General features: G+C 38.2%; 1 protein-coding gene across 7 annotated transcripts in view; it reads right to left on the reverse strand.

Moving 5' to 3' along the window:
* Window positions 1-1338: 1338 nt before the first annotated feature.
* Window positions 1339-26576, reverse strand: part of ubap2l (ubiquitin associated protein 2-like) — a 34088-nt gene continuing 8850 nt past the window's right edge. For 2 of the 7 annotated variants that reach the window (XM_028035205.1, XM_028035206.1), the window contains exons 5-29: window positions 25614-25788; window positions 24326-24427; window positions 24177-24222; window positions 19538-19644; window positions 19414-19467; window positions 19283-19335; window positions 18397-18482; window positions 18010-18190; window positions 16722-16920; window positions 16275-16615; window positions 15200-15372; window positions 14716-14836; window positions 14274-14313; window positions 13674-13839; window positions 13527-13593; window positions 12980-13307; window positions 12151-12239; window positions 12008-12061; window positions 11807-11888; window positions 10379-10596; window positions 8521-8626; window positions 7245-7370; window positions 4165-4232; window positions 3884-4078; window positions 1339-2606 (exon numbers count right to left, since the gene is read on the reverse strand). In XM_028035205.1, the coding sequence (XP_027891006.1) occupies window positions 2511-2606; window positions 3884-4078; window positions 4165-4232; window positions 7245-7370; window positions 8521-8626; window positions 10379-10596; window positions 11807-11888; window positions 12008-12061; window positions 12151-12239; window positions 12980-13307; window positions 13527-13593; window positions 13674-13839; window positions 14274-14313; window positions 14716-14836; window positions 15200-15372; window positions 16275-16615; window positions 16722-16920; window positions 18010-18190; window positions 18397-18482; window positions 19283-19335; window positions 19414-19467; window positions 19538-19644; window positions 24177-24222; window positions 24326-24427; window positions 25614-25788 (3273 nt within the window). In that variant the 3' untranslated portion in view covers window positions 1339-2510. The remainder of the gene's footprint in view (window positions 2607-3883; window positions 4079-4164; window positions 4233-7244; window positions 7371-8520; window positions 8627-10378; window positions 10597-11806; window positions 11889-12007; window positions 12062-12150; window positions 12240-12979; window positions 13308-13526; window positions 13594-13673; window positions 13840-14273; window positions 14314-14715; window positions 14837-15199; window positions 15373-16274; window positions 16616-16721; window positions 16921-18009; window positions 18191-18396; window positions 18483-19282; window positions 19336-19413; window positions 19468-19537; window positions 19645-24176; window positions 24223-24325; window positions 24428-25613; window positions 25789-26576) is intronic. The other 5 variants (XM_028035208.1, XM_028035207.1, XM_028035211.1 and 2 more) reach the window with 5 other exon arrangements.

Here is a 26576-nt window from a genome sequence, read left to right on the forward strand (position 1 = left end):
AAGCACTCAGTTTACATGATTATGAAGAAGCTTTCGTCCAGTAGGAAAGACATTAGAAAATATGAACATTTTGAAAATGATAAATATTGTACATTTTTTGGTAGTAAAGCAAAAAATACTTTAAAATCAGCTTTAAAGAAACTTACTTCTGCATAGGCTGGTCCAATTAGCAATAAATTGTATGATAATATAGAATTAAAGGGCTATTTTGTTGACCGATGTCAAATAATCCATTTTATTTAAGGTTTTGGTTGTGTGTGTTTTTTATTTCCACATTATTTATTGTTCAGTGGTCGTTTTTTAAAAATATTTTCCAGTTCCAGTGTCAAATGTTGGTTGCAAAATTAAAGTTTATTAGATAACTTACAATTATTCCTACTTTTGGCGTCTTTGGTTAAAGTTTCAAAAGCGTAGCTGTCAATACAAGAGCCAATTAATGTTTACCTGTTGCATTTACTGCTCGTTAGTTTTATCAAATGCTATTTCCTGCTTAACTGCGTATAAATCATAAATATTCTTATGCGTCATTTGATTAAGAAATTTAAATAAAATGTCTTTAAATCCAGCAGTATTGAAAAAAAAAAAACACATTAAACCTTGACTATTGGAAGTGATCGATTTCCTTGTCACATCAAAATAAGTTTATCAAATTAGAAAAGAGGAAAAACTTCAGTTCGAAAGCTGTTTTTAGCAGATCTTGTCATCTTCATACCAAGATGTGAATTTGGTCAAATTCTCCATGGTTGACAGATGCTGTCTACGCTGACGTCACTGGGTCACGTGATCGCGCATGTCAGCGCCGCAAGTAAACAAGGCTGACCGAGCGTGGTAGTTACTCCTGCAATAACATGTATTCTTTCAAAGGTGAAAAACGTAAACAGACAAAGTAAATGAACAGATTAATTATTTTCTAAAGACTAATTGAATGTTTCCAGTCCTTTTAGGTAGGCATAGAGGAAACAGATTGATCAGTTTTGGTCAATTAGACCAATCAATAAAGTCTGAAAATACAGATGTTCGACCATTTTAGCTAGATTTGAAAAGTACTTAAATGTTGTACTTCTCCAGAGTGAGAAAGATCCGTGACTTTCTAAATTCAATGACACCGACTTGGATCAAAGCTTTAAAAGGTCCAGCTGCTAGAAGAAAAGTTAACATTCACACACCACAAAAAATCTGTTTATTAAAAGACATTAACATCCAAAATGATGAAAATGTCTTTGTTTATTTACTTAATATTTATATATTTTTACAAAATAAAAAAATGGAACAAAAGAAGCTAACAAGTCCGCGAGAATTTGAGAAAAACAAAAAAGAAAGCCATCGACAAACAAGGACTACAGTACTTGTGTTTTTTCTTTATATATGTACAAGACAATTTTATCCATTTAAATCTTTTGTTTTAAAACGCACAGTACAAAAAGAAGAAGAAAAAAAAATAAAATAAACCACTGACAAAAAGAAAAGCCATAGCACAACTCTGTCCATCAGTACTCAATGGTGCAGGTTTCCTTACAACGTCAGGAGGGGGCAGGTGGTGAAGCGGAGAGGAGGCTGTGGAGGGCGGGGGCCTCGGGAAAACTAAATAAAACACTTAAAAAAACAAAAACAAAGCGGCTCTGGTGCGATTCTTGGGAAAAATCCTTAAAACATTTTTCAGAAGAAGAGGGACCTCACGCAGCGTCGTTTTAAACTCATGGGAACGGTAACTGTACAAGCGTCGGATAATGAAAAACTCCTGTGCTAGGCGAAAAAACGAAGCACAGTACACAAACGCAGCCCCCCCCCCCGTGTGTACAAACATGCACGCAGTCACATGACAAACACACCTTCCTCACAGTCCAAGCCAGTGAGCTCACTTATATGTCTTTATATATAATAATATATCTATATTTGGTAAAAAATAAACTTCACAACTCTACCAATTAAGAGAATTGTTTCTTCAAACTTAAAAAGAAAAAAGGAGGAAAAAACAAAAACATTCAACAGCAATTTTTTTTTTCCCTTTTTTTTTTTTTTTTTTAGATATTTTGTGTTGGAAGATTAAAATAGGAGGTGAGTTGAGGGTGAGAAATAGAAAACCAGCCTGCCTCCCCCTCCCAACCGCCTTCAGATTTTACTTCGTTCAGCTAAGAAAAGAGGTGGGGGAAAAAAAAGTTAAATACAGGAAAAGTTCATTCTTTTAGAAAACAGTTCTATGTTACATGTAAGTTAAAGAAAAAGGGGTGGAGAGCAGAAAGGGGGGAGGGGGTTATCATGATACAAATTCCCAACACTCAACGTTTCACCTAATTTTTATAACCATTTTCAGCTCCAACTTTTAGGCCCCTCCTGGCACAGCGCCTCCTCTGGCTGCAGTCGGGACTGCAGGGAGCGGCTGGGCCAAGAGATGGGAGGGAAACCTCTGCAGGAGGAAGAGGGAGCTTCACATGTGGACACGGTTTCGCATGAGTGATGAGCCGTAACCCCGCCTTAGGAGGAGGCGGAGGAGGAGGTCCCGTCGGCAGATGTTAGTTCCCACCCCAGTTGTAGCTGTTGTACACCGACTTGTTTATCTGAGATTTCTGCTGAATGGAGGCGTTCTGGCTGCGCTGTCCGGTGCCGCTCTGCCAAGAGAAAACTGATCGTCAACAGGGTTCAGATAGGCAACAAGGATTCAAATGGTTCTCATTTTATTGGGATTTTGTAACTGATGCACTGTTGCCAGATTGGGCTGCTTTTGAACACGTTTAGTTGAAAAACCAGAACAGCTTTAGTGCGTTTTTAGAAAGAGGAAAATCTTTGAAAAGAGTTTTATTTGTATTTCAATTAAATGCAGTGTTATTGCACTTATCTTTTTAGTTAATTTATTTCAAAATCTCTAGAATCTGTCGAATGATCAGTCATTGGATAAGTGTCACGATACAGAAGTTTATTGTAAAACAGAAATCCCATGGAAAAAACTCAAGTCTGTTTGTGTTCAAATAGTCAAGTCCTAATGGGTTCTGGTTCTGGCTGTCAGAATACAATAAACAACAACCAAAAATGTTGTCTGAATACAGTGGAGGACGTATGGGACACAAAATATTTTAATTTTTTTTCATTAGAGGTTGAGATTTCAGCTGGATTTTTGGAGTTTCATGAGTTTTACGCTGGAATCAGTCAAACCTGGCAACCCTTTAAGGGATACAGCGTCTTAATGCTTTTTCCACAGTAAAATTCAAGCACTTTCAAGGGAAGTTTTCAAACTTTTCCAGCACCAAACTTTGGAGTTAAAAACAATACAACTGAACTAAAGAAGAAGTGATATAATTTATTACCATGATTAGTGTATTTTACATTCTACAGCAGGGGGAAGTTAAACTAAAATATGACAAAAATTTTGTGTTTTGAAAAGTCTGTTATAGACACCTGACTGGTCTGAGAAAGTTACAAAAAAATCTCACATTTTCTTGCTAAGTTTTTTGCAACTTAAATAATTTTGGTGATTCTAACTGACCCAAAAACAAGAAAAGTTTGGTCTGATTTAACTTCAGATATTGAGGAAAAAATGTGTTTGTGCCTTTTCATTAGCTGATTCAATTAAAAACCAGGCTTTAAAAAATTTAGGCTTTTAATCAAATGTTAGATTGCACTTTATTCAAACTGTGCAGCTTGAATATCCAGCATTTTCCAAACCTTTAAAACACCAAAATGAAAAGTAAGAATTTCAAGCCCCAGTATGAACTCTAAGCGTTTTCCAAATTGTTTTGAACTACAGTATTAGAGTATAAATCCTAATGGACACAAAACAGCAAAAATATGGTCTAATAGTGCATCTTTTAAACCGTGTATGTAAACATCTGATTTTTTCTGCCTGGTCATCTTTAACGCTGCTGTGTCCTTGAATATGTTGAGTGTCTACCTGGCCGTCTTGCTGCAGGTGGTGGTGCAGAATCTGAGAGTGGGGCTGTTGGTGCGGGGTCAGGATGTGCATGTAGGGGGCTGGAGCGTAGCCAGCGGCCGCCGGGGGGTTGATGGGCCCGCCGGTCCCTAGCGCCGAGGGGAGGCTGAAAGAAGCTGCTGGCGTCCCGGCGTGGAAACCCTGCTTCTCAAACGACTGCGGGAAGAAACCAAAAATCAGGAAAAAATAATATTAGGCATTGCTGCTCGACTGCAAAGATATTGGTCATAACCTGCAGCTACCTGTGTCTTCGTGTAAACAGATCCTGAAATATCCGGCACTCCTGTGTTGCTTGATGTCACAGAAACTCCTGCAGAAAAAAAGAGAGACATTACAAACTTTATCCAGAACTGAGTGAGATCGTCTCCCATCAAAATAAACAATATGGTCCTTTACACATTTCAACAACAAGAAGGCAGTGACGGGGAATTAAAACAAAAATCATCTTAAGTGGTGACAAATCCTCAGCATCTACATCTATGTTCTTGTTCATAGATGATTTCAGCAGATTTGCCTTTTCTGAGACAAAATGAGGAACAGAAGTAAAGAAATTATGTTATAGTGAATAATCCTGTTATGTTTTTGCAGCCATGTTTGGTCCAACTACACATTAAAAAAACGCTCACGGGGCGCGCCGTGGTGGCGTAGCGGTTTGCGCGACCCGTATTTGGAGGCCTTGAGTCCTCGACGCGGCCGTCGCGGGTTCGACTCCCGGACCCGACGACATTTGCCTCATGTCTTCCCCCCTCTCCTTCCCCGTTTCCTGTCAGCCTACTGTCATATAAGGGACACTAGAGCCCACAAAAGACCCCCTGGAGGGGTAAAAAAAAAAAACAAACAAAAATGACCCACTCACATCAACACTAAACGGTGTCAAAAAAACAAAAAAAAAAAACACACGAAAAGGAGTGAACCATCTTCAGGCCAGGAGCTCATTGACGTTAAAACATTTCTGCCTTCAGTTCCACATGTTAGATAAAGAATATATGAAAAAAAAAAACAACTTAGTTGTTCCTGTGAATGCAACCTCTGGAGATCAATAAGTGTCTAAAAACGGCAACTAAAGGCTTTAATTTTATTTGAAAATTCCAGTTCAAGACAAAAAAAAAAAAATTTTGGTGAAAAAGGGATAGTTGTTATTTTATTTATTGTGTAAGGCTTAGTTATCAGAGAGTAGTTCTCAGCAGTCACCATCTTACCTGCAGTAGATTTGAAAAGCACTCAGTTTACATGATTATGAAGAAGCTTTTGTCCAGTAGGAAAGACATTATTAGAAAATATGAACATTTTGAAAATGATAAATATTGTACATTTTTTGGTAGTAAAGCAAAAAATACTTTAAAATCAGCTTTAAAGAAACTTACTTCTGCATAGGCTGGTCCAATTAGCAATAAATTGTATGATAATCTAGAATTAAAGGGCTATTTTGTTGACCGATGTCAAATAATCCATTTTATTTAAGGTTTTGGTTGTGTGTGTTTTTTATTTCCACATTATTTATTGTTTAGTGATCGTTTTTTAAAATATCTTCCAGTTCCAGTGTCAAATGTTGGTTGCAAAATTAAAGTTTATTAGTTTTTGAGAAGAAGAACTTGAATTATTAAGCCATTATCAATATACCACTTAAATGATTTCAAAACAATAATATTAACATTTATCAAAATCATTTCTGGGACATTTTACCATCCAGCAAAGTTTGGCTTTAATGCAATTTTGCATGACAATTGTTGAGAGTTTTAAAATGCAACGATTGCACATTTACAAACATCCAGTGACTTTTTAGTAATAAAAAAAACTTGCACGTCTCAGTGCTCAATTTAAATTTTTGTTTGCGTGGTTGTTCATATTACTGATTAATTGCGACTGGAGTCAGATTTCTGTGTGAGCAGTTTACAGACGAATGTTTACGTCAGTCGATTACAAAAGTTGCAACACATTGAGCCGTTTATGGATCGATTTTAAAGTTTATTCAGCAACTGGAGCCGACAGCATCGACGTAAGATCATAACAAGGAGGAGGAGAATTGACTTTTGTGGAGCATCGACTGAAACGTTAGTAGGGAAACCTGCTTAGATGTGAAGTCAGAGACAGAAGTGGTGGGATTGTGATGAGCTTCAATGACAAAGACTTCTTTAAAAAAAGTACATAATTATAATTTTCAGACATTGTTTACATCCAGATTCACTGCATCTGGATTTTACTGGTGCAGAATTATGCTGCATGTCTCAGCATAATGACTTAAATGTTGGGTCAAATGCAAATTGACCGTTCCGACTGCAGACGCTTTCAAAACAATCGGATGTGTATCCAAATTAGAACTGTATGTAAAGTTGGCACAGATCAGAATTGGGCGACATTTTCCTGTTGATTCACTGATCCTGACTAAACAGAACACAGATGTTTGAGTAAAGTTTTTTATTGTTGTTGCCGGTAATAGAATAAATTTAGAAACCAACAACATAGTAAACATTTGACCCACAAAGTTAAAAAACTGTACACATTTCTTTAAGGGCAAATGTTTGAGCCTGTTTTCTACAATTTATCAACATTATTTTAGCATTTTTTTAAGTTGAAAAAAAAACAAAAAACTACTTTCAACTTTGCCTGCAGTGGAAAACGTTTGGACACAACTGGATTAGACTGTAATAATAAAGGCAAACAACGAGTCGTAGCAGTTCAAGTTCAGTTCGATCACACCAGGCTTTCTGCATGCACAGTAGATGTTCAGGAAAAAAACAATAGCAATGAGAAAAACCTCCTTAAAACGCTGCGATTGGTCAAAATGGCTACAAAGACGAAACATTCTCACATCCATCAGACTCGGCCCAACAAATCCAAGAACCAGCGAGTTTTAAATCCAACCAGCAGAAGCCCAAGAGCTCAGACATAAAGTCACTCTTCATCATTGACAGGAACAGGAAGCATCGAGTTGTTCTGATGCCCTTTGAGCAGCGATGATGAGGATGAAGAGCAAGCGAGACGGCAAACAGGACGGCAACAAGCAGAGAAACTCATAATCAGCTGGGATTGTTTCAGCTCGTCATATTTTAACTTCCTACGATGGGGCTGATGATGAGTTTCCCTGTGCAGAATTCAAGAAACGGGAAAAAAAAAGAAGGTAAAAGAGGCACAACTGAAGGCAAATGTGGTGTGATGTTTGTCCGACGGGCAAAGCTCTCCAGCAATGAGGCAAAAAATGAACAAGAGCGAAAGAAAACAGACGAGGGGGGAGAGGGATGGCTGGTGACACGAGGAGGAAGACTGAAGGAACAGTTTTTGTTTTGTTGTTCTTTGCTTTAATTCGGCGTATGGCGTCACTCACCGACTCCAGGCCCGGTGACAGAGCTGGCTGGCTTGTTTTGTGCAGAAGCGGCAGCGGCCACGACAGTGCCGTATCCGCCCTTACAGAAATCCCCACTCCCTGAAGCCTGGCCCACATCCTCATAGCCTGCAACAGTCAGACACACAGCCGCAGCCCACAGCGTTAGACACACCAGGCAGGGGGACGGGGCGGACCTGCTTCACACAGCATTTGCAAATAATTTCCTGGTCTGGAATCGTAACAAGATGACAGGCTTCGCCAAAACGTTGTAATGTAGACGGTGCTCTAAAGAGTCTGGAGACCAACTCCAAAAACAACGCTTTACCAAGTATTTTTACTTTAGTTTCTTAAAAACAAGCTCCCATATTGTGCTGAAAAGTTTCTTATAAGTTAATTTTGACTTATTTCAAGTGTACTAAGAGATTTGCACTAAAAACTAGACAAAAATACTTGGTAAGATTTTGTGTTTTTGCACCGGAGAGCCTGTCTAAACGGTCCAAATCAACGTCAACATCATTTGCAAATACTGTTTGACTCAAGTCTTGGGGAAGGAGGTGAGGGAAGTGAGGGGCAGGCAGGGTGTGTGTGGGAAGGGGGTTGAGAGTGAGTTTGAGTGGGGTGATGGCAGAAAGCAGCAGATGGTCCAGCTTAGAACGAATGGGTGATGTGCATGTTGTGGATGCAGAGTGTGGAAGAAGATAAAACTACAAAATACGTCAGTGCTGGGGAGGAGAATGGATACAAATGTGTAACAAACTTCTGAAAACCACGAGGAAAACAAACAGGAGAGAAACAAAAGAGCTAAAAAGGAAATATGGAAAAAAAAATGGTAGTTTCAATCGTAATTGTGTGCAAGAGATGTGATCAATGGCAAAGCCCGAAGAAAGACTTCGTAAAATGAGCAGAGCAAGCCACGGAAACAGCAGGAAACCAATAACCTAACCCCTCTATCTGCTGCTGGTGCATTCACTTCCACTTCCAACATGGTGGAAATTAGACCTTCATATCATAACAGAAGTTTAAATCCTCAAGCAAACATGAGTGGCTCAATTTTTTAAAAAAAACTTTTAAAAAAAAGAAAAGAACGTCTCCAGCAACGACGACCATCTTCACAAACATAAAGAAATAAAACTCCTGCACACACACAGAATGTTCACACTTGCAGATGCAGCCGAGTTCGGATGAAATGTGGATCCCACACCAACGGGGAAAACGATAAAAATCAATGAGCGGACTGTGAGAACCGTCGTGGAGGTTTACAGAGCGGGATCCTCACCAGTGCTGTATCCATGGGAACTGTAGCCACTCGCTTGCTGGAAGGGCGTGGCAGAAGCATTAACGCCAACATTCACACCGTGTTGCTTCGAAGAGGTAGGAGCCACCTGAGCAAAAACCGAAGCAAGTTAGGATGAAATATATAAAATAACCCGACAGAGCTGGGATTTTAGTCTTCATTTAGACTAAATATCAAGAAATTATTTGGATAAATATGAAAACTTTTCATGTTTGCAAGAACCATTTTGCTCTTAGTCCAGCTAAATAAAACTTTAGGACTGCAAATATCACATAATCTTCAGAAATTTTTTTTTTTATGCAAATCTACTACAGATAGATTTTCTCATGCTTAAAGAACAATTATTTTATTTTTAGAATTGCAACTGGATGAATACAATTTCTTCTATGTTAACATTTCTGGAAAATGTTATAAAAAAATAAAAAAAATTGCTTAAAGTTTATGTATTTGTACCAAATGTCTGTATGCTGTGAACACTTGAAATCAAAGTCAAAATCCTTGTTTGGAAACGGAGTTTTAGCTCATACAGCTAATTCTGAAAAAAGCTAAGATTTTCCAACCTAATGACAAAAAAAAAAGACTGCAATTATTTCATCAAAAAAATCTGAAAAATTGCTCAACCTGCATGTCATCATGTCTTTATTTAAATACATAACATTAGACCCTTATTACTTTTTGCCAAAGTGAATGTAAACGCACATCATAACTGGATTAATTAATTTTGTGCCCATATACAAACAATACCGTCGGATTATTTAATCCAACTACTGTACATTTCAATCCAATCAAGGAATTTTGCATGTTTTAACATAGCCAGTCAGAAAAAAGCAATAACATCAAAAACCTAAAAACGCAGGATTGCAATTTGTAAATGCACACAGGTACACAGATCTTCACTTCTGGAAACATGATCTGTGAACCGCTGTAAGAAACACTTGTAAGTCTGGGAACAAAATCCCAAATATCAAGAATGGGGGTGGCAGCATCGTGCTGCAGGAGGAACTGGTGCTCTTCATAAAAAAGAAGTTATCACGAGGAAAGAGAACATCAAGTAGGAATATTGAAGCAACGTCAGTCAGGAAGTAAAAGCTTGGGCGCAGGTTGGTCTTACAAACAAACTGTAGCTGCGTTTCAATTACAAATGTGAGCAAAACTTTATCAATATTCCGCTAACATAAAAAAAAAAAAGCATAATTTCGCATTAAAAATAAGAAATGCCGTTTGAAACAAAACAAAACAAAAACCACACATGAATAAGTTTTGTTTACATGACAAAAAACATGATCTTCCTACCACTTCCTGTTGTCTTTGTCATTTTAGCCAGTAGCAACATTCGGTTGTTGAATTTATGACTAGTGTGATGCAAAAAAAGTGTTTCCATTGCAATTTTGTGAAATACGCTAATTTCAATACAGCCCCAAAAAATAAAATAAAATATCACACATGCGCAAAAACTAGTTTTTTTCTAAATTTATGCGTTTCCATTAAATAAGTTTAATTTCTTAATTCCAATTTGTACAATTTAATGGCCAATGGAAACGTAGCTAATGGCTCCAAGCTTACAGCCAAAGTGGTTACGAAGCGGCTTAAGGACAACAAAGTCAAAGTTTTGCAGAATTTGAAAAGGCTTACAACATTTTCTAATTACAAAGAACCAAAATATCTTGTTTTATCCAGAAGTTTCTCTTTCAGCCTTATTCTAAAAGATCAAAAACGGTCATATTTGGACTTTCTCCTGCATCACATCCTCAGCTGTCCTCGTTATGAATGTCTGTCAGTTTCTCATTTCTGCGATCTGATAGGCCGGCCAGCAGCCCTGTGATGATGTGAAGTTTCTCACCGGAAACATAGCAGGTCCGTATTGGAAGGTGTTGGGCAGGCCCGGCATGCCAGTGTAATACGGGAGGCTTGTGTAGCTGTAGCCAGGCGGCAGCGCCGGGTTGAGGAAGGGCTGCTGCGTGGTGTGGTGCGTCTGGGTCTGATTCTGTTGCGTCTGAGCTAATGTGGTGGCCGGAGCCGGGGACGATGCATCACCTCGACCGAACTTCGACAAGTCGCCTGAAAACAGGACAAGAAAAAAAAAATGAGCGCTGCGGAAAACAATCGATATCCAGGATTAGATAAAGATGGGGGGGAAAAAAAGCTCCTTCTGCAAATTATTATCCCAAAAATAAAACTGAAAAAACATTACAGATGTTCAAACTGTTTATCATTAATCATGATGAATTTCTTATAATTCGAATTTGTCATGACAACAATAATTCAAAGCTAATGATGCTTAAAACCATCAGGATTTTTATTTTTTACTATTTTCTCCACTGTTTGTTCAATGAAAGCATAAATAAATGTCAAAATATGATTAAAACTAGTTACTATGTGCAGCTTAATAATATAAATCAGATTTCTCTATGTGACTTGGGTCTTAAAGAAGCATCTTACGAACAAAAATGTTTCAAGAGCAGTATTTGTGTTTCTGGGGATATAATTGCTGCCATACAGAAGCAGCCATAAAGTTGCCTTAAAAATAAGTGATAAATATTTTTTATCGCCACCTTTGTCATTATCACAATATTACAACAAAATATAGTGATCAAATTTCAAGTAAATATCACCTACCCCCAGTTCAGACTCGTTTCTCAGGCACAGCAGAGTAAATCAGGAACTTAATTTGTCTGAAGATAAAAACATCTCCACCAGCTCAGTTTCTTTTTTTAAAAACTATTCTTAATGTGAAGAAGGTGATGGTTTTATTAATGGCTACAAAATAAAAGTACTTGTGCAACAGTCAAACACAGTTTGGAGGCAGATTATATGAATTGAAGTGCAAAAAAAAAAAAAAAAAGGAACATGATGAGAATAAAATGTTGGTTTAGCATCAGAATATCAGAAGCTAGAAGTGGAGCCTCCTGCACAATGAACAAGAGGTTTCTGAAGGGCAAATCAACAAAACATTTGTGTTTTCCAGCAGCCGTTGTACATTGAGGTAAAACCGGCTGAGTAAACGTTCTGGCGTTCTGCTGGGGTTGCTAGGCAACAGCAGGGTGCCCGTTGATCCCGATTTAATCTGGAGGTTTTTGATACAGCTCATTTTCCAGACACCAAAAAACATTATCTTATTGTCAAAAAATGGCTGGATAATTTTTTTTTAGCACACGGGTGGGTTTTTTTCTTCTTAGAAACAATATAAACCCAAATAAAGTACAAAAACATGCAAAAATGTGAATTTTGCATCATAACTTCTCGACTCGGTTCTTCAAAGTGGACTCACCAGAGTACGGGTTGCTTGTCAGACTGCCCTCTCTGCCTGTCAGCGCCGTTGTTGGAGTGGCAAATGGAATGCTATAATAATCCTAGAAAAAAAAAAAGAAAAAGAAATGTTAACAACCCAAAAGATAAGCCATCAGTATGGCAGTGTGTGGGTTTGAGTTGATTTTTCAGAATTAAGTGCTGCTCTGGAGAGGAAACTCACCAATGGTATTCTTGTTTGCAGCATTTGTAGGTCATCGTAGCCATACACCTGAGGCTGAGATGAAGTGGGAAAATGTCAGAAAACCTTTGCAGGAATGTGAAGAGCAAACATAAAAGTTCAGATAAAATTATTTTGAGGCTTACAGGGTAGGCATGCAGTAGTCCTGGAGCCATAATGTATGGGTTGGGCAGTAGAGGGGGCACACCAGGTGGCAGGTTTGGAGGTGCTTTCCCTGTACGCACAAACAATTTAAATAAGGAAGTAAATAAAACTGAACTAACACCGTTATTAAAAAGAAAAACAATTTCCAGATTGCCTCAAAGTTTACACTGTATGGCTGCAACTAATGATCACATTAGTAAATCTTTTTTTTTTTTTAAATGGTACATTTTGCATATTTTTCATGTAACCATTTTAGATTTTTCACACATTAGAAATTCATTAAAAAAATGCAAATATACCATCTAATTCCTTTTTTAAAATGACAAAATATTTAACTGCCTAAAATTGGAGTAGTATTAGTATTCTTTTACTGAAAATGGCTGCAAACAGATGCAAAATTATACAGCTACACATCTCTGAAAAGCAGAAGTGGGGCCTCATGCACAACCAACAAAAAACAGCAAGTGGTTTCTGAATGGTAAGTCAACAACGAAACACTATTTTCCAGCAGCCATTGTTCAGCGCATGCAATGTAAAACCAGCTGACTAAATGTGCTGGAACTCCGCTTTTGGTTGCTACGTAACGGCGCAGTGACTTATCAGCAGGTTTTTGAAACAGCTAATTTTCCATACACTAAAAAAAAATCTGATCTTATTGGGTATCATCTTTTGTATTTACCACTTGGGTTGTTTTTAGAAGCGGTCAAAACCCAAATGGACATAGAAAAACGTGCAAAATGTGAATTTTGCATAATCAGTTGAAAGAGTTGGATGATAAATACAGTGTGTATTTCTGACTTGCCGCCCAACCTGAGGAAGCTGCAGAGTTGCGTGTGGAAGAAGTGGCAGAAGAGGGAACTGTCGAGGATGTCGTAGAGACTATGATGGAGGCGGGGGCCACCGTCTGTGCACCCATGGAGGCAGCGCTGACGCCCATGGCCAGACTGCTGACAGGACCTTGGCCCGAGGGAGTCGAGACGGTGGCAGGGCCCAACGAGGAGCCCTGAGGGGCTCCGAGTGACGCCTGCACTGCAGCCATGGAGGAGGAGGAGGGGAGGACCGATGAAGACGGCACAGCTGAGACAGAGGAGGAGAAGGACGAGTGCAGGCTCAAGTCGCCGTCTACGTTGGGGTGCTGCTGAGACAGAAGGAGGATGTACTTAAGACTGATGGGATTATATGTCCATTAGCGCAAATCTGCATCTAGTCCATCCATCTGCAGCCACAGGAAGCACTGAAAAAGCTGTTAGCAACTTTGAACTGCAGCACAAAATGGAGCAAGAAATGCAAATCGACATTGATTTTCCTGCTCTTACTGCAGGAAAATCAAGCCGAGTCGAGCGTTTAAAGAGCTCACCAGTAAGCTTGAGTTTGACGTTCGGACTGAAGACGGAGCCAGACTGTTCTGTTGCAATGGATGAGAGCTGTGAAAATAAAACCGGCTGGTTCAGACAATCCGTCAGCTCTCACAACGGCCTGGATGCACATTTTAACTTCAGCTCACTTGTTGTGCTGAGGAGGGGGAATGGAGCTTGGAGGGAGTTCTTCGTTGTGCCCGAGAGCGCCGAGGTTCGACTGAATGGCGGGGCCGCTGTCTGCCAGAGCGGCCATGTTGGAGACGGATGAAGGCGTGACTGAATCAGAACCCGGCTTTACTGATACCGCAGAGCCTGGAGTAGGACAGAAATGAAACGATTTGCTGTAAGATGCTCACACTGCGAAGATAATTTTACTTGATCAGGGTTTCATCTTATAACCATGAAGTGATTCTAAAAACTAACTTAATATATGACTTATTTAGAATCTAAGAAAAATATAACTTTCCACTAATGTGTTTTTTTTCTCTGACCTATGTGAACTGAGTTAACTACTGAAATTCCTGATTTGAAGCCAAACCTAAACATAAACATTTTTGATTGAAAAACAACAAACTAAACAAATGAACATATTCGACTTGATTTCCCTAAAGAACGTATAATAAGCTTGTAAAAGTAAATTGAATAAGCAACTAATCAACAAATGTACATATTTAAGACGTAGAATAGAAACCAATCAGAAATCCTGCTGTTACTGTTCAGACTAAGACAGAAAAACAGACACTTACCTTCAACAGACTGACTAGTTTGTATTGAACTGAAGCCATTCTGAAATAATAAAAATTATGAAAATGAGAATTGGTTTGATCAGAAATTATGCATTAATAAAATTTGAAAAGATATTCTAATCTAAAATGTTACGTTTTAATGAGCTGCAAGTAGAAAATCATCATAATTTACTGCAATGTTTGAAAATATCAGTCTGTGCAGGTAATCTAAGCTTCACTAACTGAATTTATTTAATAAAATAAGCATATTTTTATACAATATTCTAATCTTATCAATACTAAAAATGAAAATGTAAGCATTTTTACAAAACAGTACTAATTTAAAATAAAAGTTGCACACAATCAATAGAAATAAAAATAAGTAAAATGAGAACGAAATCAAACTGGATAAAAATATTGAAAATTTAAGGTAACAATTAAGAGGCAGCTGCAGCAGCTTTACCTTGGGCTGCAAGTCCTTTTGAGGAGAGGATGAGACCGAGGGGGGATAGCGGCGCGTTTGAGGCGCTCTCTGATCGTACATTTCCATCTGGCCGGAGTTCGACAGAGCGGGAGTTGATTCGCTGCAAATCAGAATGAAATTATCCACAAATAAAAAAAATTAAAAAAAATCACAATATTACTTTTTTTGGTTTGATGTTGATTAGATCAATTAAAGTTGGACTAGAGCATTTGCAGAAAAAATAAACATATGTTTGGTGATGCCTTAATAGAAGTTCAATAGAAAGACTCAATAAAAATACTTTTTCCAACTCAGTCCTAAAAAACACATTTTAAGACATTTTTATTCCTATGTTGTGCACACAAGACGGCATCAGATACCATAAATATAAAAAGCAGAACTTAAGATTTTTTTTCCAGCATCAACCTGTCGATGTGTTGAGACAGGAAACCTTTTCCAGCATTGGGCTTCAGAGGTTACCGACCTGCTGGGACTCGTGTAGAGGCTGTTCTGAACTTGGCTGCCTGGCGTCGTGGTGGCAGGGGTGGACTCGTACTCTTGTAGAACTGGTTCTGATCCAAACTGCAGCGCTCCGAATTGAAGATTGAGGCCTGAAATGTCTGTGGAGCCGGGCATTTCAACAGCCATTGCTGGAATCTGAGAGAGAGCAGAGGAAGAGGAACATCAGGGAGGAACTGGAATAAAACAAGCTTAACGATGCTCAACATGACACTTAAAAGTGAGAAGAAAACAAAAATTGGTATGATGCAATTGTTGCATCAAACCAATGCCATGTGTGAAACTCACCATATCTTTTTATGTGGCCCTTTAAGTTCTGGACTACATACTAAATGTGCTTAAATATTATTTTATCAATCATTTTAATGCAGTTTTTCTAAATTATATCAATCAGTCCCTCCAGTTTCTTTCAAATTATCATGAAAATTCATGCAAAAATCAACAAATCCCCACACTTTTATGTATTAATACATAATTGGGAGTTTATTGCGGATTTTTCTCAAAAATAAAAAAAACTTTCTTACTGTACTAAACAGCTGCCTCAGCTTTAATTGATGTCAGATTATAGGTCATGATCTATACAGCGAGTAATAAAAAGTTGCCTTTATTGTCATAAATAAGCGTAAATATTGCAAATATTTCCAAATTAGTACCACAAACACTTATTTTAATTGCAATAAACAATCAAAACAATTGTGAAATCCCAGAAAGACTGAGATGATGTTAAATATTGTTAAATTTTAAGAATTCATTCATATTTTAAACAGTCTGTGAAGGGGTTTTTATCAATTTATTCTGGCACAATCGGCCCTTTAAGAGCATTCATGATCTAGATTTAATTGAACTGCCAGGGAACATACGATTTTTACACAGTAAAATTCAAGAGCTTCAAATATTTTCAAGGTAAATTTCCAAACTTTTCCAGCACCACACTTTTGAGATAAAAACAACACAAATGAACAAAAAAAAAGTTTGAATTCACTACTATAGGACTTCATTTATTAGTGTTGGCATTTAAATAATAATAAAATATATATTACCTTTGTGGAAATAGAAGTTCTCTTCTTCTGCTGTTTGAGTTTGTGTTGATGTAAAGGCAGTGGACTGGAGCCCTGGGCATCTGAAGAACTCTGGGAGACCTGCTGACCCAGAGAGGGGACGGCGGCCATTTTGGGAAGAGAGGACGCAGGTGGCGGCACCGCATGCGATGAAGATGTGGTTCGTTGAGGTAAGGAGGAAGAGGAGGAGACAGAGGAAGGAGGAGGCAGCCCTTTGTCCTGCAGGAAAACATCCAACATGGACGAGGTTGAAGTGGCAGTTTGGTAGGGCTGCCGCTTCGTAAAGGGTGAGTGGATCCCAGATTCTGACTGAGTTTTCATCTCTGCACAACAACGAGGGTGAAAAATGAAAAAGTTAAAATCAGAAAATACCTTAAATGTGAACTTTTAAAAAAATTAAGCAATAGTAAAGTTTAGCTTAATTCTCACCATATTGCCCCAGAGTGGAGGCATTGTTGTCCCAGGATGGAGGTGCCGTGTTGGGAGGTCCAGCCTGGGAATGCTGTGCTGCCAGCTGGGCCAGCGCCTGGGCGGTCTTGTACTGCTCCAGGAACTGGGAACCAGTAGTTCCTGTGCTGCCTCCTTTGGGGTCTCCCACCTCCCCAAATCCCTTACTCAGCATGCTGGTCTGCAATGCATAAAGGTAATTAAATCAAGTTGTTACATTACTGTTAACATGTTACACCTAGTGATGCAACAACAAAGCATAGACCAGGGGAGTCCAAAGTGTGGCCCGGGGGCCATTTGTGGCCCTTGATATGATTTTGAACGGTCCTCCAACCACAAGTCAAGAATTGTGAAAATTTGGCCGACCATTTCGAAAACAACTGATGACATCAAGAAAAATTGTTTTTCTGTTAATAAGTTAACAGCCTGAAGCCTTTTTTATGTTTTAGATCTTTAAGGATTTACAGTTTTTATAAAACTTTTTGCAACAAACTCATTTTTGCATTTTTAGTTTAATGAATGTTGTGGCGCCTGGGTAGTTTAAATTTGGTCCCAGGGACAAAAAGGTTGGACTCCACTGATTTAGACACAATGCAAGCATCCTCATTGTTTTTGTATGTGGCAAGGAAATAATTAAGATATAAACATTAACCAGCAGTCTAATGCTGCATAATTCACACCAGCCCTGCTTAGTCCTCTTCTTTAATCAAACTCAGATGTGGACCAAAGAAAAGCTTTTTATTCATTTGTTAAGAAAAAAAAAAAGAAACTTTGGTCTGCCTAAGAACCAAGTTTCAAATTATTTTGTGGTTTAAGTGCATTTGTGGATGCACCGGAGACTGATCCAAATGCAGGCCGTGGATTATAATGCAGGGCATTCTGGGTGAAAACAATCAAATGAATGTGCCATTCTAACGTTAGCAGGAGAAAAATCTTGTGGTCTTTTTCTAAAGACAAAAGAGAAATCCTACAACTGCTAAAATCTCACACCACTCCATTTTTGTTTACATTTTCTGTCTTAGAAAGTTGCAATCAAGTCTTCAGACTTGATTGTGTCATTTCCATCAGTGATTTTTCCCAATTAGTTTCTATGGTTTGACAGCGTAGTGTGAAAGCGAGCCACACCTGCTGAAAATTTAATAAATATTGTAATTTTCTTCTCCAATCAAGCCGAGACTACCGGACTATCAGGTGTGAAAACAGCCTGAGACAGCGGGGGTCCTACGGTCGCCTAATGTTGATCACTGCAGGGTTTTCTTCAGCGCCTCACCATGCTGTGCTGGGAGTACGGGGCGCTGGAGGATGTCTGGGAAAGTGGCCCCCCTTGCTTGGAGTTGCTAAAAACCAGAGACTGGGGCAGAGAGGAGGGCTGGGCGGCCTGCATGGGGGTGTTTTCTGTCTCTGAGGATGAAGATGGGGGAGTCTTCCCCAGCAGCACCGCAAGGTCAATCCTGCAGCAGGTGAAAAACACATTTAAAACTTGAATGTTGATATTCGTCAGATTTACGTTATGCAGAGAACCTCTCACTTAAAGAGCGGAATGATGGGTTAATGTGTTAGTTGATGCAGAAAATAAAGGATAAAACTACTATTTACACATCTGAAAAAATTTAAAATAAAATGTAATCATCCAAAATCAACTAAAATAAAACCCAACCTCTGTCCTTTGGTGATTGTGACATTCTCTTGAGGCGCAGGAACCGATGCAACGTTGGAAGCTGTAAAAATCTTGGTCTCTGACAGCTGAGGAAGAGAAGAGGAGGAGGATTGGACAGTTTGCATTTGGAAGTAAACAAAAAAATTACATTTTTTCAGATCCAACTTTCCAGAGTTATCAGGGGGTTTGTGTTCATTTTGAAATAAATAAAATGTGAAGTCTAAAAAACTGAAACTGGAAGGAAGAAGAGAGGAAAAAAGGGGAAGGTGAGGCAAAAGTACAAGATAAGAAATGAGGACAAGGATGGAAAAGACAAGAAAAAAAAAGGATGCAAGGAGCAAAGACAGAAAGGAAGAGACAAAGAAAGAACCACAAGGAGAGAAGGACAAGGAAAAGAATGAAGGGATGATGCAGCAAAAGACAGAAGGAAAGAAAAAAAAAGAAATTTGGAAGAATAAAAAGAGAAGGGCAACAAAGGTGAAAGGAGGGACAAAAACAGAGGTAGGATATAAAGGTAAGGCAGAAGAAAGCATCAAAAGGCGAGGAGGAAAAGAAGAGTACAGGGAAGACAGAAAGCACTACAGGGAGAAAGGCCTTAAAAAGAGAAAAAAGAACATGAAGAAGAACAAAAAAAAGGAAAGGAAAGGATAATACATTTTTAGAGAGTGGGAATCAACTCTAGAAAACATTTTCACACACTCTTTTTTTTCTAGAACCTGACAACACTGAAATTAACTTTCCCTGATTGTATAGAAACCATCAGTGGATCTCAATATTTTCCACGCCCTTGTTAAAATATCAGGTTTTCATGAGGTTCAAACCATAAAACCAAGGCATTTCTTTGTAAAACTGTAAAATGTGAACAGCTATGTCCTGAAACACTCACATCCTCATTCCAGTCCTCGGTTCCCCATTCCTCTGTGGCAGGTCTCCATGGAGCTGTCAGCCAAAGACAATTTAACCAATGCCTCTAAAACAATAAAAGCACATTTAAAAAAAGAGAACAGACGGCCTTACCGGGTGCAGATTCAAACATAGGTGGGTAATTTGTTCCCTCTCCTGCAGAATATTCCAAAGATTTTAAAAAAAGTCAAAAAGAGAATATTTTTCATTTGTAGCCTTTCTTACTGAATGTACTTACTTGCTCCCTCCTCTAACTCCACGCTTCCTGTGTTGTTCCAGGTACTGCCTCCTCCATAGTTTTCCTCTGTCTGGGCTGACTCAGCATAGTCTGCAGGGTTGAAAGTTCTGGGAAATGCGGAGAAAAGTTGAGAACCGAGAACATGTGCAGACAAAAAACTGCAGAGGCTGCACAAAAAGGAAACAGCTCGGTCTTCAAAGGTGACCTATGCTTCTTTGAACAGGTTAGGATAGGTCTATGGACGATACAAAACATGTCCTTCTCAGTTTTTTTATTTGCACAAAATCCATTCTTAGAAAATGAGATTTTAGTCTTGTCAAGTCTACCTATTTTTAACTCCTTTCAAATGAGATATTTTAGGGACTCCTGTCACTTTAAATCCAGATAATCTGCTTATAATTCAACGTTTACACTCGCACGTGAAAATGGCTGCAAACAGATGCGCAATTATATAATTGTTCATCTTTGAAAAGCATTAATAGAACCCCTTGCACAACCAACAAGAATGCAGCAAATGGTTTCTGAAAGGTAAATCAACAGCAAAACACTAGACTTTTCCAGCAGCCATTGAACAGCGAATGCAGCGGTAAAACCAGCTGACCAAACGCACTGGAGTTCCACTGAGGTTGCTAGGTAACAGTAGCAACTCTGCTGGGGTTGCTAAGTAACAGGCGGAACCTCGCTGGGGTTGCTAGGTGACGGGCAGTGCCTGTTAACTAGTAGCGTTACATTTGGAAGGTTTTTGAAACGGCCCACTTTCCAGATAACAAAAAATAACTTATTGCTAAAACACATCTGTGTGGTTCTTTTCAGCACTTGGGTTGTTTTTAGAAGCAGTAGAAACTCAAATGTAAGTAAAAAACATACAAGATTTGAATTTTGCACAACAGGTCACCTTTACAGCTCATTAAAATAATATCAATTTGTGATTTTACACCTAGGTAAAATTACAGACACAATGAAGTTGAAGCAGAAAATCAGACGTTTTTTTCTGACTGTGCATAAATAAAAAGTCAGAAGTAAATATCAAAAACATCAGCTATGTTGTGTTCTTGTAGCTTCTACTGATTGATGCAAGTCTTATTTGTGCAAAGTGAGAAAAATCCCACCATGGGCAAACTGGAGTTATGACCAACAGCAACAAGTCAAACCAGTCAAAACACTTTCATTATCTGCATAAGATCCTTCCAAACAAAGACACAGTCTCGTCTTAAGGAAACAAACCCACGGTCGAACTTCAAGTGTTTTCTACATAAAGAAACAGAGAAAATAATTTCTGATTCTGGCATTCAGGTTTCTCTTATTAAACAGGACAGCAGTTAAGGATGTCATATTTCTTTTCCACTGGAGATCAGATTATTTTTCATCATGATGCGTTTAAAGCTACTGGGGAACAGATGCAGTCATCCAAAGCAACTGAAAGTTAAACTAAATACAGAAGCACAGTGGAGGTTTGGTGATGAACCAGCTGTACAGCTTTTACTTCAGTCACTAGAGCAGTGTAGCGCCCAAACGTTTTGAGACCAAGATCTACTTTTTCTCTCAGCCTCACCTCATGACACGACATAAAAATTGTAAATTAAACCCTATTGACTTATTTTATATACGAATATACATCAGTTATCGCAGAAATAATGAAGTGATAGAAAACCTAATGCAGTATCTTTCTTCCTCCGTGAGATTCTGAGACTGGGAGGAGGTTACTGGTTTCTCAGTCAGAAGCTGGTTGCAAACCTGAAGCCAGCAGGTGTCAGTCAGTTATGGTAGATCTGAAATTTGGTTTGATGACGTCAATATGAGAAGCTACAGACTGATAGGAGGAACCAAAGAGCTCTGGAAAGGTAAAGGCAAATCTTCTGAAGTTGGGATATAATTCATTTAATTTCACATAATTACCACGGTAGAAGCCATTTGTTTGGTAAAACTTAATTGAATATATTTGTCCTATTTAATGTTTGTTGTGAGTGACTTATGCTTACAAACAAACAAGGTAATTAATTAGTCCAAATTTGTCGTTTATTGAACGTTCAGAAACTACAGCCGCTGTAATGCGCCACAGCACAGGTAAACAAAGGTGAAATAACCCGAACAGGTGATCAATTCAAAACCACTCCTACATTCTTGCTCTCCTCTCTGTCGTTTTAGCACACCGATTGCCGTGGCAACCGCCTGCGCCCCGCAAGCCGAGCAGAGATTACATTTAAAAACATAACATTCAGTCCGTTACAATATCAGGTTTCCAGGCTTGATATTTATTTCTCGATTATTAATAAGCCTCTCATGAACACAGCGACGGTTGATTAGCTAATTTAAACTCCTGCTCTGCTAGTCAGTCGGTCTTTGAGTCCCTTTTTTTTTTGTTAATGGAACTGAAATGCACTGAATTCCGCAACACCTTGTTGAAACAATAATTACTGAGATTATTAATTTTAACACATTTTATTGATTTTTTAAAAAATTATTATTCTTTAATGAAACGTTTAGGATCTTAGTGAATATTCTGATAAGTCTGTCAGAAGAGAAAGTGCTGGTTTTAGCTTCCTGGCGGTTCAGTTTGTCACCTACTGCCGAGATCGACTCAAAACCTTCCCGCGATCGACAAGTCGATCGACGTATTATGCACCCCTGCACTAGAGTCATTTTGCAATAAGAAAAAAAAAAGATTTCTGTGCAATTTTGAAAGTAGTTTTAGTTAAGGTTCATTTGAAGCTCGTTTTTCCACTCCTGATGGAACGTAGGAAGGTTTTACATAAAGACGGATCGTTTGAGGTCAGGTCACCCTAATTAAAAAATAAAATCAGAGCCAGAATGTTGGTTTCCAGGCTCCTTGTGTGAAACCTCAAGTAGAAAAAGTAAATTTGATAACCAAAAGTGATAGTTAATTAGGGGAAACTACTTTTTTCTTTTATAATTACAACCAAAACTTTCCCCAGAAAACCTGTGTTTTCATACCCAAAAATTTTAAAAGTTGACAAGACATTTGAAAATATGACTCTACCGGAAAACAATATTGATGACACTTAAACACCGACAACAGAGTATTTAAAAAGAGAAACAAAACAATTAAAATACATATACATTTTTGCACTTTGTTTAAATCCTAATTACGTAATCAGTTGATGGATCTGAAAACAAGCTATGTAACACTGGGAACATTTAAAGGTAAAGTAACTTAGAAGAAATATTACCTAAAATGCACAATAATGAATAAGTATATCTGAATGCATAATTAAATATTTTTAGGGTAGAAACTGAAAGTATTTATTGTATGAAGTTTTCATGTTTTTTCCTACATAAAAATGTTTGCTTAGTAATATCTGCTGGTTGATGCAGTATTTTGATTTGCTGGTTGTGATTGGTTAATTATTCATGAGGTTTTCTAATTAAATAGAGCGTGCACATAGATACATGCAGTGCAGATCTACTCAACTAAACCCACACTGATTATGTGTTGAAATGAGACTTTCAGCTGCTTCCATTCATTGCTATGTTTTACAAAAACACTGCTCAACTCATTAACGCAAGTATTCCGACATGGTTGTTGCACTGATGCAATCCGCAGCTGATCAGATATCAGATTATCTACCTGAATGTAGCCAGAATTTAAGTATTTTTCAATTACGTCGTTTGCCACAATTAAGTAAATGAAGAAGACTTAAAATTTCCCAGTAGGGTGCCAGTTTGTTAGGTATCCAAGCCTCTCTCTGACAACATTTCTCCTCGATTTTATGAACTGGCGTAAAAACATTTGCTTTGTGAAATTACTACTTTACTACTTGGTACCAGATGTATTTTTTCCCACATTTTATGGAGTTTAATTTTGCTATCATGAGTTACAAGCCCAAATACAAATCGAAAACTTAAAAAAATTATGATTTATATACACTCATACTGAATACAAAAGTGAAATATGCCTAAAACTGTTGAGCATTTTCCAAATGTCTTGGAATACAGACTCCGAAGATCTAGTGAAACATTATGTAATTGTTTGTTGTACCACTTAAACCTCTTACAGCAAATCCCTAAATTACTGAAAAGCTTTCGGTTACGTTATTCTGGTTTCTCTCTGGCAGCACACCGTACATGAACATACACTCGTTGTAATGCTACCCAGGCTTTCATGTCCTAATTCAATGCTTGGTTTCAGTGAGAGAGAAAATTTGATTTAGGCTTCTGAGGAGGAAACCGCACAGCTCCTGACCTCAATCACGAAAGCCACAGTCTAGATTTGAGGCAGACTCTGAAAGGATTTACAACATAAGATCTGTAAGTGTGTAAAAAAAAAAAAAAAAAAAAAGAAGAAACATTGCCATCCACTTTATTCATACCTGTTTAATCCAAATTCAGTGCAACATTACCCATTAGGAATCCCATCACAAATACTTTTGTCAATCCTGTGACACAGATCAGCCAGTTGCTGAAACTAAAACGCTAAGATGCCGATAAATGCAGATTTTTTTTCTGAATGAGATTTTTAGACGCTACGCTCTCCGTAGAAATGCTCATCCCACGCTGCTCTCTCTCATTGGATAAAGTTTTTCTCCCACCTTCCGATTAAGGCCCAACAATAGACTGGGGTCATGCTTTCTGGTGACTATGGCAACAGGTAAAAGTGAAACAAAAGGCAGTTGTCCCTTACCCCATGGCTTGTGCCGAAAATCTGCCTCCTCTCCGTCCGGATACCGCTGGAGAAAACAAAACAAGTGCATATTTAACTTTTGTTATTAGAAAGAAAAGCATCAGAGGCGTCATTTGAACAAAAATGACTTTTTCTAGAAAATTGCTTACCAACAGTTGCCCTTCCTCTGCCCCTGCCTCTTCTGCCTCGTTCTGCTCCTCGTCCAGCCACTCCAGCTTTGCCTCCATCCAAGCCATTCTCCTGGCCACGGACTGCAATTATACAGAGAAAGGCCGGTATTGGATTACAACACCGCAGTGCACACATTCCCCAGGAAAGGTAACTTCAAAATGAGTCACATATTACTGGGACGCTAGCAGAAAGAGGAGATTTTATGATTTATAGAAATCAGAAAATCAAATCAAAATGAAAAACAAGTTTGTAGTTCAGGGATTATGCGTCGATTTCGCCAACTTTAGTCTCTCATATAATATCAGGAACATCCAAACAAGAGGGGCAAATATTTAACTACACACCTTACTGATTTAAAGACTAAAAAATATGGAAATATGAATAAAAGATTGGACAGAAACGTGTCAGATGGTCAATAGAAAGCTCAGAGGGAAATATTTTTGCTTCTAACAACTACTGGAAGGAAAAACTCATTTATATCTTTATTTTTAATGTTAACACAAATTGAACAGAGCCTTGCAAAAGCACTCAATAGACCTTGAACATTTAGCAAGTTTCGTCTCAAAGCTACAAATCTTTGTATTATTGGGACCTTGTGAGGTAGACCAACACAAAGCAAAATGTGGGGGGGAAAATGATGCAAGGTTTCCAAAATGTTGCCATTTTCGCCAGCTGATTTCACCATGTTGAAGCAGGTTTGCAGTTGTGTCATACACATATACACCACACAGGTGGGATATTTACCAATTAGTAAACAATTAGGTGAACCATGATTTTATTTTGGTGTGTCATAGAAAATGGGTCTCAATAAAAACGTGTGCCATGGCTTAACATTTTTACTTGCAATAAATTTTTTAAACCCATATATTCTCCTTCTTCATGTCATCAAAATGTGGAAATGTTCAGTGTGACTGTCTGCTACCTGCCCTAACCTTCATGTTTGATTGTACGTACTTGTATGGTTAAAAACGAATAAAAATAAAGTCTAAAATAAAATGTGAAAATGTTAAGTAAAGTAAGAATATTTTTACAAGGAACTACAACTTTGATAATTCCTTGTGCATGAACTTTCAGCTGGAATTATTTAATACCTGGTTTCACAAATTTAAGAATCTAAAGGTGTTCAGTTTATGTTTAGATTTGTGAAAATCATAAATGCATAAAAAACAGTTTATTATAACTATCACAAAGCAAACCAGAAGCATGGGAATAAAATGTGATTAAACATAAAGAGGAGAGGTTTAAATTTGCAAAGTATAAACATACACTCTCGTCCTCTGCTCAATCCGCGGCCTTTCCGTGGAGCGCCACCTCGACGACGTGCAGCATCTTTCTCTCCACCTTTCTCTCTGTTCTCTTTTCCTTCCTCACCGGTTTCCGGCTGGCTGATTTCCTTCTGCCCAGACATTCCTTTCTTCTTCCCTACCATTTCCCAGGAGTCCTGGAGAAATGAAAACAGGGTTAAAATGTTTCTCCTTCCAGCCATTGTTGGGGGTCGTGAAGTTATCTGTGGTTTATCTGTGCTTGGCATTTACTGCAGGACAACTGGTCGGATGGTCACACAGCTGGTGGATAAATGTTGATTTTAGTAGAAGAATAAATCTAAATGAAAGATGCAGGGCTGAATAACACTTCTGTTTCTGTTGCCAATGGCAGATCTTCAATTATGTGGGCCAACACTGGCTGCAGATCCTTTCACTTAAGCAAGACGAAATTGCTCCTTAATGACTCTGCAATTAAACTGAGATTATTCTGATGCATTTCCACTACTTTACGGTTTCAGTTTCTGTTAATATTCAGCTACAATTGTCTGTGCAGTTATTTGGGATCATCTTTATATCGCATTTCAAGCCCAATTTCAACGTTTTGAGATTCCAGAGCGCTTACGCTTTCAAAAACAGAAATAAAAAACTGGAAAAATTGATGAATGGAAAATGGAAAAGCTGGAAAAGGGATAAAATAATGGAAAAGGATGAATAGATGGATATTGATCAACAGACTGAAAGAAACAAGCACAGATGAAAAAAATGGACAGACAGAAAGATCAAACCAAATAAGATGGATAGCAGGCAAACAGATGGACAGCAAGATGGAAAAATTGACAAAAACTGATGAAAAAGTGAGTGGGTGGATGGATACAATTGCTAGAACAAGAGTGGCCAAGACCAGAACTCAAGAGCTATGACATTTTTTTCTAAAGTTTGTAATTTTCTTAGCAGACAAAACATT

This window comes from Xiphophorus couchianus, chromosome 13, assembly GCF_001444195.1.
Source record: "Xiphophorus couchianus chromosome 13, X_couchianus-1.0, whole genome shotgun sequence".
Lineage (NCBI taxonomy): Eukaryota > Metazoa > Chordata > Actinopteri > Cyprinodontiformes > Poeciliidae > Xiphophorus > Xiphophorus couchianus.